General features: G+C 39.2%; 2 protein-coding genes across 2 annotated transcripts; one reads left to right on the top strand and one right to left on the bottom strand.

Annotated features, from left to right (window-relative positions):
- Positions 1–170: 170 nt before the first annotated feature.
- Positions 171–4,243, bottom strand: atp6v1d (ATPase H+ transporting V1 subunit D). The gene is made up of 9 exons (XM_044377454.1): positions 3,977–4,243; positions 2,662–2,779; positions 2,145–2,224; positions 1,982–2,049; positions 1,845–1,889; positions 1,666–1,769; positions 1,186–1,252; positions 1,022–1,100; positions 171–894 (listed from the first exon to the last, which is right to left on the bottom strand). The coding sequence occupies exons 1-9, from the start codon at positions 4,015–4,017 to the stop codon at positions 750–752; spliced, it is 747 nt and encodes a 248-aa protein (XP_044233389.1). The 5' UTR covers positions 4,018–4,243; the 3' UTR covers positions 171–749.
- Positions 4,244–4,285: 42 nt separating this feature from the next.
- On the top strand, positions 4,286–12,383 carry eif2s1b (eukaryotic translation initiation factor 2, subunit 1 alpha b). The gene is made up of 8 exons (XM_044377452.1): positions 4,286–4,427; positions 7,540–7,782; positions 8,476–8,555; positions 8,887–9,038; positions 9,150–9,256; positions 9,362–9,459; positions 10,154–10,297; positions 11,710–12,383. The coding sequence occupies exons 2-8, from the start codon at positions 7,542–7,544 to the stop codon at positions 11,833–11,835; spliced, it is 948 nt and encodes a 315-aa protein (XP_044233387.1). The 5' UTR covers positions 4,286–4,427; positions 7,540–7,541; the 3' UTR covers positions 11,836–12,383.
- The last annotated feature ends 109 nt before the right edge of the window (positions 12,384–12,492 follow it).

Consider the following 12,492-nt stretch of genomic DNA (forward strand, 5'->3'; position numbering starts at 1 on the left):
CTAAAAATAATGTGTTAAATATCGCATTCTGGTGCAAAATGGCTGCCACTCCTCACCCAGCTGAGTCTCCTAAACACTTTCTTCCTTGTGTACAGAACTGAAGAGCTTCTGCATTATAGCAAAGACCACTTGTAGCAAACTCTAATCTTAGCAAGAAAATCCAGGCAATGTTTGAATGTTGAGAATACCTTTATTAGGATGAAGTGTTGGACTTTGTTGATTCGCATATCACGTTTTACAGCGGGGGGTCACGGGAGGTTCTGGTGCAACAGTAAACATCCTCAAATGAGGTAACGACAACCTCAAGATATGAGGTCAGCAGTGGGGACTGGGCCTCCACGACACAGACTCACACACTCTTTGAAATCTACAACCACCTTTTAGCTTTACAGCATGCAAATGGCTCTAAATGTTGTGAGGAAATTGAAATATATACAACTTGATCACACGGAATGCTTCTTAGATTTAACTCGCAAAAACCCATGTGTTAACATACATAATATTCACTTTTAGATTATTTTAGATTATTTTGACTTCCCTTGTTGGGAACAGCCAAGTGCGGTGAGACACTCTGGTTCTGTACAGTGACAAATCTGGAAACGCACCAGTACCTTCCAGCACCGAAGAACAATAAAACAAATCATCACAGACAAGTACACAAAAAACAACTTTCATCACTTGCATGAGAGGACACAGACTTGGCCTGAGAGGCACAAAATAAATAGGTTGAAGGGTGCCTGAGGAGCACATCACTCGAACAGCAGGTCTTCATCCGTCTCCTCTGTCAGCATGTTGGCGGGCTCTGCGATGGGACCCAGTTTAGCCAGGCGGGCGGCGATCTCACGTTCTGTCTTTTCCCTGAGCTGCTTCTTCTTCTCTTGGATCTTCTTCAGCCTGGAAATATATGGAAAAGAAGTGATGCTGTTGCATGTCTAATCAGATAAACATTTCATTTGAAAATTGATTGTTTAAATGTTATAATAGGGATGAAAAAATATTGGGATTTATTAGACAGTTTTACCTGTAGAACTCCTCTCGTTCTCTCTCATCCAGCTCTGTGATGATGTAGGTGAGGGTGCGATCGATCCGGGGGATAATCACTGAAAGGTGCGCATAAGACCAGATGAGCTCTCATGAATTATTAAAAGAAAAAAGGCAACAATTTGATATGAAGTGTGATTTTACCATGCTCAATAGCATTCACACGGCGGTTGGTAATCTTGATGGCTTCATCCAGAGTGACGAAAGATGTCTGCAGACAGAAAAAGAGAAGATTTTTTCAATCAGTAAATGCCAGGTTGGATCAGCCGAAGGGACGAACTCTTGCACAAGTGCACTAGGTTTAGCACTACGGTTTGGGTTAGGGCTAAGGTTGGTGCTAGACTGGATAGGCCGAAGGATGATTTGTGAAACTCTCGCAAGATTTGTATCCTAACCTAAACCTAACCACATTTGCGAGAGTTCGTCCCTCTGGCCCATCCAATCTAGCATTTAGGCCAAAGTTAGGGTTAGGGTTAAGGTTACACACACAATGAAGAAACACAATACATAGAAGTCTTTTCAACCTTTTCCAATCCATCATGTGTTTCCACCCAAGAAATGACCCAGAAATGACTGTGAGAATGGATTCATTAACCTTGACTTATCTGTAACAGCACCCCCTACCTGTAAGGAGGCCAACTCCACCAGCAGCTCCACAGCTCTGCCATAGTTCCTCTTCAACCTGGAGAGCTGCTCTCCTCCTCTGGCCAGACCAGTCAGCTCATAACCTGACGAACATAAAGAAGGTGAGAACTCTCTGCCATTAACTAGTCAAAAAACTCATTTTATTATTTATTACTTACTGTCCCCGCCTTCTTGGTAGTGCTCAAAAACTGGAAGGGTGACACCTGGAGGAACAAAACACAGCACGAATAAGAACTTGTCTCGGCCCTTTGACGGTGATGATAAAAGCAGGAAGATGGACATTTTAGAAGCTGACCTGCAACGTTATCTTTCTTGGCTCGGACCTTCACCTGAGCTTTGTTGACATTCTGGATTACAGTGGTGCTGCGGACAGAATTACAGATTACAGAGGAATCGCAGAGGCGTCTTCTCTGTGCCTGAAATAACAAACCGTAACATCATCTTACACTGATTCTTACCTGAAGTCTCCAGCTGCAAATTTGGCTTCAGCCAAAGAAAAGGCCGCCTCTCGCATCACCTCTCCCATATTGGTCTTAGTCTAAAGAGACAGAGAACACAATTTGGACTGATGTGAGAAACTATTGCAGTCTCATACAATAAATGCAATAAATACTACCTTCACAAATACCTATCTTCATGTTATAATGTTTAGTTGTTACAATCTTTACTCAGTTTTACACTGACATTTTGTGGTGCTGTTGAATTGCATTGTATTGTACTGGGAGGTGTTTCTAATAGTTCTTCCACTCAATTAATGAGGGTAGACTAAATGTTAGAAACACCTCTCAATATAAGGCAATGCAATTCAGCAGCAACTCAAACTACATTGTCTAAAATTGCCATAATGTTGAATGAACATTTTTCTCAAACAGTGTCAACAAAACTTGAACATTACAGGTCTGTCACATTAAGATTTCATTAGTTTTAGTGAGTTGCGTTGCATTTAAAGTGTAAGTGCATTGAAAACAAACTGACTTCAATGATTTTACGAAGAATTTGACGAAATCGCATTGAGAGGGCATCGGATTTCTTCTTCAGCAGGTTGCGGCCGGTCTCCGCTCCTTTCAGCCGAGCCTTCATGATGGTCTGAGCCCTGCAAACACAAAACAAAACACACACATGAATGTTTTATTTTAAAACTGCCAATTACATTACAAACACACAGGATTCACATAGAGATTATATATGTGTGTCTGAAAAAAGGTTCCAGTTGTTTAGCTTTTTTTTTTTTTTTGGTAATCCTGCCAATCATAAGCCATTAACAGACAGTTTGTCTGTAGTTCCTCTTCATCATGACCTTGACCTTCAAGGAATTGTTTGGCTGTATTTGACTGCAAAGGAAACACAGCTGGGTGTGAATCCATACAAGAGAAGAAGATTATCCTGGTATTGCCTTCATAATAACATCATTTGGAGTAGCAGAAACTGAACGTCTTAGGTTTGTGTTGTTGTTTTTCTAACTAGTTTTCACCATGTCACTTAGTGTTAAGGTGTTATAAATGACTCAGGTGAGGCATATCCTGTGCAGTCAGACTACCACAGATAATGTGATAATGACTGTACTAAAGTTCGGCATCACACAAATTTTGTAATCTTTCTTGTGTGCTTATTTTCATACAAAATACATGTGTGAATGTATATAATCAAATCCGATTTTCCATATTTCTGATAAGCTCAAATACTCCACAATCTTTCCATGTACCACATGACAACTGCAGAAGTACCTCCTGGGATACTTGTACTCCTGTTCGGGAATGATATTTGCAATCATCGGCTTCATAATTGATCAGATCATCAGGTGGAAAAAAACTATATCCATGTACAGGTCAAAAACACAGCCAATTTCTGGGTTTAAAATGTCTCTGTCACATACAAAGGCTTCAAAGAAGCTGGTGTGATTGAATCAATGTGGTAAAAATGATTGCAACTTGCAGACAACACAGGGAAATTCACTTATTAGTAAACACTCAAGTTACACAATGTTTAAGTCAAGATTTGTACTATCAGTAAGTTTCAGACACCATCTCAGACTGACAGCTCACCCTTGGATCATGTTAGAAAGCATCACATGATAACAGAAGGACTCTTCCTCTTTTAAACAGCAACCTGGCACTGATATAAACTAAAATAAGGTTTAGATCACAATGCAGAACTGAGTCATGGATACATGCAGATTGGAGCAAGAAATTGTCAATCTGAGAGACTGGAAGACAACAAGTCAGCAAAATAGCATTATAATAGTTGGCTAGCTACAGGGTTTTAGCAACTCGCTACCAAACAAGCTGCTTACATTCTGGAGGGGAATACGTCGATCCTGTCTTTTCCAGACATCTTCTTGCCGTTTGCTCGATGATTGAGGTCTTCTGTTCACTTCCGTTAACTCAGATAAATACTTAAAACGTTATATTTTAGTCTAATCTATTAACATGCGCGTGTATTACTAATAACCGTTGTTCTTCATGCAGGATTAGCTGTGTAGATTGAGGCGATGTTTCGTGATCTTGTCCGTCTCTCTCCCTCTGCGTGATGATCAGCTGGCCTCTGGAGGTCATGTGACAGGGACTGACCGCGCTCTGCACATGCGCGTATAGTGACGTTCTTTTTCCGGGTCGAAAAATTAGCAGCTAGCGGGGCCCGAGTTCTTCACTTCACAAAAACACCCCAAAGAAAACATAAACGGACATTTAAGCACATCCAGCGCAGAACATCTAAGTGTACTGTTGTGTAACCATATGACACAGGTGAGTTTTTTTATACATAATGGGGATGTTTTACCCGGGAGCGGTTAGCTAGCTAGCATGATTAGCAGTGCATGTGCCGCATGTGAGCTGGGAGCCGGGTTATTAGCTGGGGAAGCTAACGGTATCAAAGTCACCGTTTTATCCCTAAATTAAACCCCTTTCTTATTGTATTCATTGTGGTATTTGTTATTATGCTCTAATTATTTTAAAGGGTTCATCTTTCATCTGTGTTTACGTCAGTTTTTGCTCGTAGTTTAAATACCTTTTCATTTGTCTACATTGCATCATCCCATTCACTGCTAAAAAAATGCGAAATAAAGCTGCAAGTTCGCATAATACAACATAATTTCCCTGCTGTTATTGTTGCATCAATTTCCTGGCTGAGTTAAATTAGTTGACTCCTTTTTTTATAGTATTAAACAGACCAGAAACTCCATTGACAATCTGCTATTTAAATATTTTAAGTTAATAGATGAAGCAGTTTTTTTTTTAACATTTTGTCCACCCCATTTATATCAGTGAGGTTAGGCTACATATTGGTGACATCTCTCAATAACGAAATATAATAAAGGACAGGTTCACAGTTTTTCAAGTCTGTCTTAAAACAACAGTCAACCCAAATGAACACTGAAAGTGTTTTTTCTTGCTATAATTATTCCTCCTGTTCATACTGACCATTAAGAGATAAGGTGCTTTCAATGTAAGTGATGAGGGACAAAATCTACAGTCCTCCTCCTGTGCAAAAATGAGGAAACACAAAGAGGGAATCTGATGTTAAAAAGACTGTAAATGTGGCAGATATCCACTTGATATGACTAACTCAGACTGCTGAAGCCTCATATAAGCTTCAGATAAACTTTTAAAAGCAGTCTGAGTTAGTGAGATAAAGGGGATATCTTCCACAGTTAGTCTTTTTGGTAAAACATTCCCTCTTTGTGTCTTGACAGACACTTGTTTTCCTGTTCAGCTTCAGTGGAAGGATCGTGACAAAAAGAGGGAATTCAACACAAACAACAAAAAGACAGTAATTTTTAAAAATTTGACTTTATTGATTAAGTTGGAGGGCTGCAGCCTCATATAAGCGTCAAATAAACTTTTTAATACATTCTTGCACAGAAGGAGGGCGGTGGATTTTGTCCCCCATCACTCGCATTGAAAGCACCTTATCTCTTAGTGGCCAATATGAACAGGAGGAGTAATTACAGAAAAAAACGTCAACATGTGTTTGTGCACCTGACTGTTGTTTATGGACATACTTAAAAAAAAATTGTGAACCCTCTGTTTCACCAGGTAATCAGTTCTCACTATTTCCACAAGTGGTTTTATAGAGACCACAATTAAAAAGCTTTTAAACTGTTTGAAAAGTTATTCTTTGCAGTAGTCTTTTTGTTACTGTACTTCCACTGCAGCTCAACAGGGAAACACAAATAGGGAATCTGATGCTAAAAAGACTGTAAATGTGGCAGATATCCACTTGATATGACTAACTCAGACTGCTGAAGCCTCATATAAGCTTCAGATAAACTTGTAAATGCATTTTTGTACAAAATGACTGAGTGGACACACTGTGGATTTTGTTCCCCGTCACTTACGTTGAACGCACATTTGAAGGGGATCTTTTAATAGCCAGTGTTGTTGTATTAGACTGTATTAGTTTTAGATAAGTGAGCCTAATAGACTGATAGCTGAGTGTATGCTGGAAGGCATTTAATGATGATGTGATATAGTGACATTTAACATATAGTAACATTTAAGTCCATTGACACTTACTTGGTGACAAAGCCTGGAGAGTTTTTGTTTAATGTCTAGAACTGCAGCAGTTAATCAATTAGTTGATCGAAAAAATGAAAGGGCAACTATTTTAATAATTGATTCATTGTTTTCATGCAAAAATGCCAAAAATTTGATGTTTCTGTTTTTATAATACAGTCATTTGCTGCTTTTCATGGTTTCTTACATTATAGTAAATGAATATGAGTAATGAAATATTTTTGATGTTTTGGACTGAAAAAAGACATTTGATGATATCATCTTATGTTCTAGCATATTGTGATGGGAATTCTTCACTGTTTTCTGATGATTTATAGATGAAGCCATTAATCGAGAAAAATAATCACCAGATTAATCAACAACAACAATAAACATTATTTGCAGCCCTAAACATGTCCCATCCAAACAAGGTTTATTTTAGTTCAGGGCTCAATGGCCATGAAAAGGTGCCTGTATCTCAGTAAAATCACCATGGCTGCTGTCATTGTGTCCCAGCAGTTCGTTCATTGTTCTCTGTCTATGGAGCAGGTCCAGGTTTTTCCTCTGGATTCAGCGGTTTACAATCTTTTTGGCTGTTAAATAATTTAAATGAATGTCTACTTGTGACCCCTCATCACAGGTTTTACTGTGGATATGAATTCTAAGCAGTAAAACCGATTTTTTTTCCCTCTCAGATTGTTTTTAATTGGAAGGATTTTATACACCATTAAGTTATTAAAGTGTAAAATATTGAATTGTTTTTATGATTGAGTTTTTTTCTCTCTTTAATCGTCGTGTAACCCCTCAGGTATATATTGGAATCCTGTGTGAGTTGGGATGTTATAATCAAATTCACAAATTAAAGATGATAAGATGATCTGTACACTATTGAAGCTGCAGAAAAAAAAGTGATGAAATCTAATTAAGTATCGCAAATGTTGATTTGCACGAGACAGATTAAAAATAAAGAAAATTGATGCAGCAGAGATATTCTGACTTTTTGTCCTTAGTTGAGGTCAAGCTCCAAAAATGCTGGATCCTACACTTCCCATAATGCATCTAGATAGTGCCTTTTTGTCAGACCCTCCCTGTGTTGTAAACGTCTTTCAAACTTCATGCCCTCAGTTTGTAACGCAGACTTTCCTTTATGATTATTGTAATTTTCAAGCCCTTTACAAGGTGTAACTCTTGATGACATCACCAGTGTGTTATCTCGGACTTTATAAAGCCCCAGAGCCACAGAAGAAATTATACTTAACTGTTTTCATAGACTAAGAACTCCATATGTTGAGTAAACTGATCATTGTGCATGAAATCTACTTCAGGTATCTTACTCTGTCTCTCTTTGTCTCTAACCTCACAGCGATGCCGGGTCTCAGCTGTCGATTTTACCAGCACCGGTTCCCAGAGGTGGAGGATGTTGTGATGGTGAACGTGAGGTCCATCGCCGAGATGGGCGCCTACGTCAGCCTCCTGGAGTACAACAACATCGAGGGCATGATCCTCCTGAGCGAGCTGTCGCGTCGACGTATCCGCTCCATCAACAAGCTCATCCGCATAGGCCGCAACGAGTGCGTGGTGGTCATCCGAGTAGACAAAGAGAAAGGTGGGCGCAGGCAGACGTGAACTAACTGCTAGCGATGAAGACCAGTGGGTAAAGGAAGTTGTATGTGTAGTTGTACACTGGACAGGAAACTCACTTTTTTGGCTGCCATTGCCAAAGTGCTGGTGGTGTAGACATGATGTACCAGCAAAATAAACTGGAATAGAGGAGACATCTTTCATGATAGGAGGCAAAATTCTTCTTTTTACCATTTGAGGTTATCAACCACAAGATAGACACTTGTTCTGATTAGTATGAGAACATAATATTGTTTAGGGCTGCATCATCATGATCAGTTTATCAATAATCCATCCGTTTTTTTAAAAATTTGCTAAATAATAATTTACTCTACAATGTCTTAAAGATGCTTAGTCTGACCAATTGCAAACCAATGTGTAATTTTTTTTTTTTTGTAATAATGGAGAAAAGCAATTGTTGAAGCCTAATTTAACAACTGTTAAGAGTTTTTATCTGGTGAATGACTAAACTGATCGACCATCAAGCAGGAATTGATTATCTGTGTATTGAACAGTAGGTTTATCATCTCAGCCCTGATCTCGTCAGAAACTACTCGCACATCATTTTGAACTTCTCTGCAATGTCTCCTCGACTAGATTTCAGTCAGATTCTGTCCTGTGAGAACGACTCTTTCCATAAAACGTTGTAATTGTATCGTCTTTCCCGCTTTCTGTCCAGGATACATTGATTTATCAAAAAGAAGAGTTTCACCGGAGGAGGCCATCAAGTGTGAAGATAAATTCACCAAATCTAAAACTGTAAGTCAAAGTGCGCCCACATGTTTTTATAGTTTTCTCATAATGTAAATACAGTTGATGTTAAACAGCTCATTGATTAAATCACATGTCTGGATTATTAGACACTACAGTCCTTCTTTTGCTGCAGCAGCCTTTTACCATGTTTGTGGCACCGAGCTGCGTCTCTCTCAGCTTTTTCTATTTGACTGACTCAACAAGCACAAAAACAAAGTGCCCGTTCCACACTAATGATGCTATATCTCTTTCATGTGTAGACTTCTGTAGTTTCTTTGTGAATCTGAGCTTTACATCAGCGTTTGCACCGAGCTGATTGGTGTTGTCGTGCCCGCAGGTGTACAGCATCCTGCGACACGTGGCAGAGGTGCTGGAATACAGTAAAGACGAGCAGCTAGAGAGCTTGTACCAGCGCACCGCCTGGGTCTTTGATGAGAAATACAAGCGGCCAGGATACGGAGCTTATGATGTCTTCAAACAGGCTGTATCGTAAGTGCCTCTTTCAAGTAGCATGTGTCAGAGTGAGACCCCAAAGAACGTAGGCAACAAATGTTTTTGTTTGAAGAGATGAGACGGTGACGAACACCTCCTCTCCCGCAGAGATCCCTCCATTCTGGATGGTCTGGACTTAACAGAGGAAGAGAGGAGCGTGCTGATTGATAACATCAACAGGCGACTCACTCCACAGGCCGTCAAGATCAGAGCAGGTGAGCATTTTCTGTGATTGTTAACAGTATTTATTCTAATCATTCATGATAATACATCAGTTGGACTACATACGTACAATCACCCTCTTCCCATCCCACCTGCAGACATTGAAGTGGCATGCTACGGGTATGAGGGGATCGATGCAGTGAAGGAGGCTCTGAGGGCCGGACTCAGCTGCTCCACAGAGGCCATGCCCATCAAGGTAACATTATCACTCCAGTCACACGCAGTCACATGATGGTACACTGATGCCGAGTGTTCAAATGACTCCAATCATGACCTGAAAGGACCTCTTGCACTCATTTTTTAACGTGCCGTTTAGATGATAGGTGATTTTATTTGAAATTTAAGTCCAACTTCCTGCTTTTGTTGTGTCTGTCCTGCTAATGTAAATCTTGAAGGGTATCTGCAGGTCTTGACCTTTTTAAAATGTATTGATTCCTCAAAAAAAGCCTTAAAAGGTGTTTTAAAAGTTATTATTTTCATATTAATATATCTTGAATTTTTTTTTTCTTACCTTCCATAAACAGTAGCAGTAATTCAAAAGTTTTTTGAATGTGTTTATGGCCTGTCAGGAGATGTTCTACATCTATAAGCTACAAATGAGACTGGTGCCACGGTGGATTGTGCTGCAGGAAGTTGTTTAATCCTGTTTTGTGGAGTTTGACTCGGTACCATCAGTCTGTAACAAACAATCACTACTGCTAAACTACTACTGCTACAGAACAGTAGCTAAGAGGCTCATCCGCTTACAATCGATGTGTATGAAAGTGTCAATCGTAGCAAAAACTTTAATTAATTCTGTTATAATTGGTTAGTCCACACATCAATAGAGTTAAACACAGCTGGGAAGTATTGACAATAATGTGATATAAATGTCAATAAATTCTTGGCAGATCAACCTGATCGCTCCTCCACGCTACGTGATGACAACGACCACTCTGGAGCGCACAGAGGGTCTGTCTGTCCTCAACCAGGCCATGGCTGCTATCAAGGAGAAGATCGAAGAGAAGAGAGGCGTCTTCAACATCCAGATGGAGGTGAGCGACTTTGCAGCCATGTAAAAGTGAAAACCTCATTTATACTCGTTTGTGAGTTCCTCGATTAATAGATTAGATTGGTCTGAAAAATGCCAGAAAACAGTGAAACATGTTGATCACTTTCCCAAGGCCCAAGGTGACGTCCTCAAATGTCTTGTTTTGTCTCGACCAACAGTCCACAACTCGAATATATTCAGTTTACTGTCATAGAGGACAAAAGAAACCAGAAAATATTCATATTTGAGAAGTTGGAATCAGAGAATTTGGACTTAATTTATTTTATAAATGACTCCAAACAATTAATCAGATATTAAAATAGTTGGCAATTTATTTAATAGTTGGCAATGAATTGATTAATGGTGCAAATATACAACCAAAACGAGTCATATAACAAAAGTGTAAAACCAACAACCTTCTACCAAACATAAATAAAACAAAAACACAAGACAAATGACAGATGAAAAACAGGAGCATTCATTATATAAAACACCGTCCAACAGAATCATAGTGTTCTAGTGTCAAAAACATTTCTAACTTCAGGGAGTCCTGAAGTTTATTCTACCTATGAAGAGCAGAGAAGGTGAATTAGGGCTAAGCAATTTGGACAAAATCAAATATCACAATATTTTTGACCAAATATCCCAATATCGCTATTGTGACAATATTGTAGTATGACTAATGGTGCTTTCACAAAATATTTATACAATGAGATTTTTTAGTCTGGTAAGTTCAGAAAATGACATGATTTTACTGTAATGCAGCCTTTAAAACCAGGAAAAGACAACACTTATGTCATATCACGATATCCAAAATCTAAGACAATATCTGGCCTCATATCATGATATCGATATAATATCGATATATTTCCCAGCCCTGAGGTGAATGCAGTTTTTTCCCATCATTGCATTCATATACATCTAAGGTAATGCATTCTTGGCAATGGGTACAGTATCCCATATTTCTAAGTCATAAAAGTGATGATAAATAAGATGGTAGTTTATTTAGGATGGCTTTATAAATTAAATAAAGACAGTGTTGTTCCCTTCGAGTGGTAAGTGATGTCCACTCCACTTTCATAGAGGATACAATGATGGGTCCTAAAACTGTCACCTGTAATAAATCTAAGAACTATGATACAGCATCAAGGAGATTGAGCGTATGATATATAACATCCTCTTCTCAAAGGATTAAAACTTATTTTCTCATCCTGTAAAATTAACCTTTTCTCATTAAAATGTGACTTTTCTGGTAATAATTTAAATAAAACTTTCCCCAGAAGTGGTCCTAATAGTTTACAGTGGTCATTGTTTACAGCAGTGACTGATGAATTTCACCCTTTCATCGTGCTAGATTTTATAACTGATGTAAATAATAACAAAACAAATAATTAACCCGTAAACCGTCCCCTTCAGCCTAAGGTGGTGACAGACACGGATGAGACAGAGCTCGCCCGGCAGCTGGAGAGGTTAGAGCGGGAGAACGCCGAGGTGGACGGAGACGACGACGCCGAGGAGATGGAGGCCAAAGCAGAGGACTAAGTCAGTCCTCGGCAGGGGGAAGAAGGCTGGTGGGGGAAAAACGTCACAGGAGAAAACGTGGACAGACCCGGCCACAGTCACTCAGTCCAACAGATGTTAACTTTCACATTGCAAACATTAACTGACGTTAATAGTTCATTGGCAAACGTCCCGGTTTGTCTCAGAAGACAGTCAAACAAAAAGCTGTCTTCTTGTCCACACATGGGCACAAGGAGGATTAAATTACAAATTACACATCAATATAGTTTCTATTTTTAAGTACACCAATTTGAATACATAACGCTAAAACAACAAAAGCTGTTTACAAGCAGTGGCCTTCACTTACCTCTTGCTTAAGAGCCCAGTGTCTTCAGTATCCATGGCACTTCATCTCTGGCTGGTCACTGGATGTGATTGATTAGAGGGGAAACGTGCGTAGGCTCGTCTGTTTTAAACACCAAGTCAGTGGTGACTTTATGTGCTGTTTCTCTTCCAGTTTAAGGGTTTTTACTGGCAAGATCTGCGCTTGTTCAGCTCACATAGCATCAATAAAGTTCTGGAAGTTTTGATCTCAATGTGTCTTTGTCAGCTGCTATTAAACTAACCTTTTAACACTTTGGTTTTCCTGTCAGTCAGCCCATTACAAAACCTACAGCAAAAAAATAGACTTTTTAAACA

The sequence above is a fragment of the Thunnus albacares genome, chromosome 16 (assembly GCF_914725855.1).
Source record: "Thunnus albacares chromosome 16, fThuAlb1.1, whole genome shotgun sequence".
NCBI classification, from domain to species: domain Eukaryota; kingdom Metazoa; phylum Chordata; class Actinopteri; order Scombriformes; family Scombridae; genus Thunnus; species Thunnus albacares.

What these genes read in the sequence shown, in the direction of transcription:
- atp6v1d (XM_044377454.1), bottom strand. Translation starts at nt 4,017, where the DNA reads ATGTCTGGAAAAGACAGGATCGACGTATTCCCCTCCAGAAT. An exon ending in CAAGAAAGATAACGTTGCAG is followed by an intron (nt 1,890 to 1,981) that starts GTCAGCTTCTAA and finishes TTGTTCCTCCAG; the next exon opens with GTGTCACCCTTCCAGTTTTT. An exon ending in GAACGAGAGGAGTTCTACAG is followed by an intron (nt 895 to 1,021) that starts GTAAAACTGTCT and finishes ATATATTTCCAG; the next exon opens with GCTGAAGAAGATCCAAGAGA.
- eif2s1b (XM_044377452.1), top strand. Translation starts at nt 7,542, where the DNA reads ATGCCGGGTCTCAGCTGTCGATTTTACCAGCACCGGTTCCCAGAGGTG. An exon ending in CCGAGTAGACAAAGAGAAAG is followed by an intron (nt 7,783 to 8,475) that starts GTGGGCGCAGGC and finishes CTTTCTGTCCAG; the next exon opens with GATACATTGATTTATCAAAA. An exon ending in AATTCACCAAATCTAAAACT is followed by an intron (nt 8,556 to 8,886) that starts GTAAGTCAAAGT and finishes TCGTGCCCGCAG; the next exon opens with GTGTACAGCATCCTGCGACA.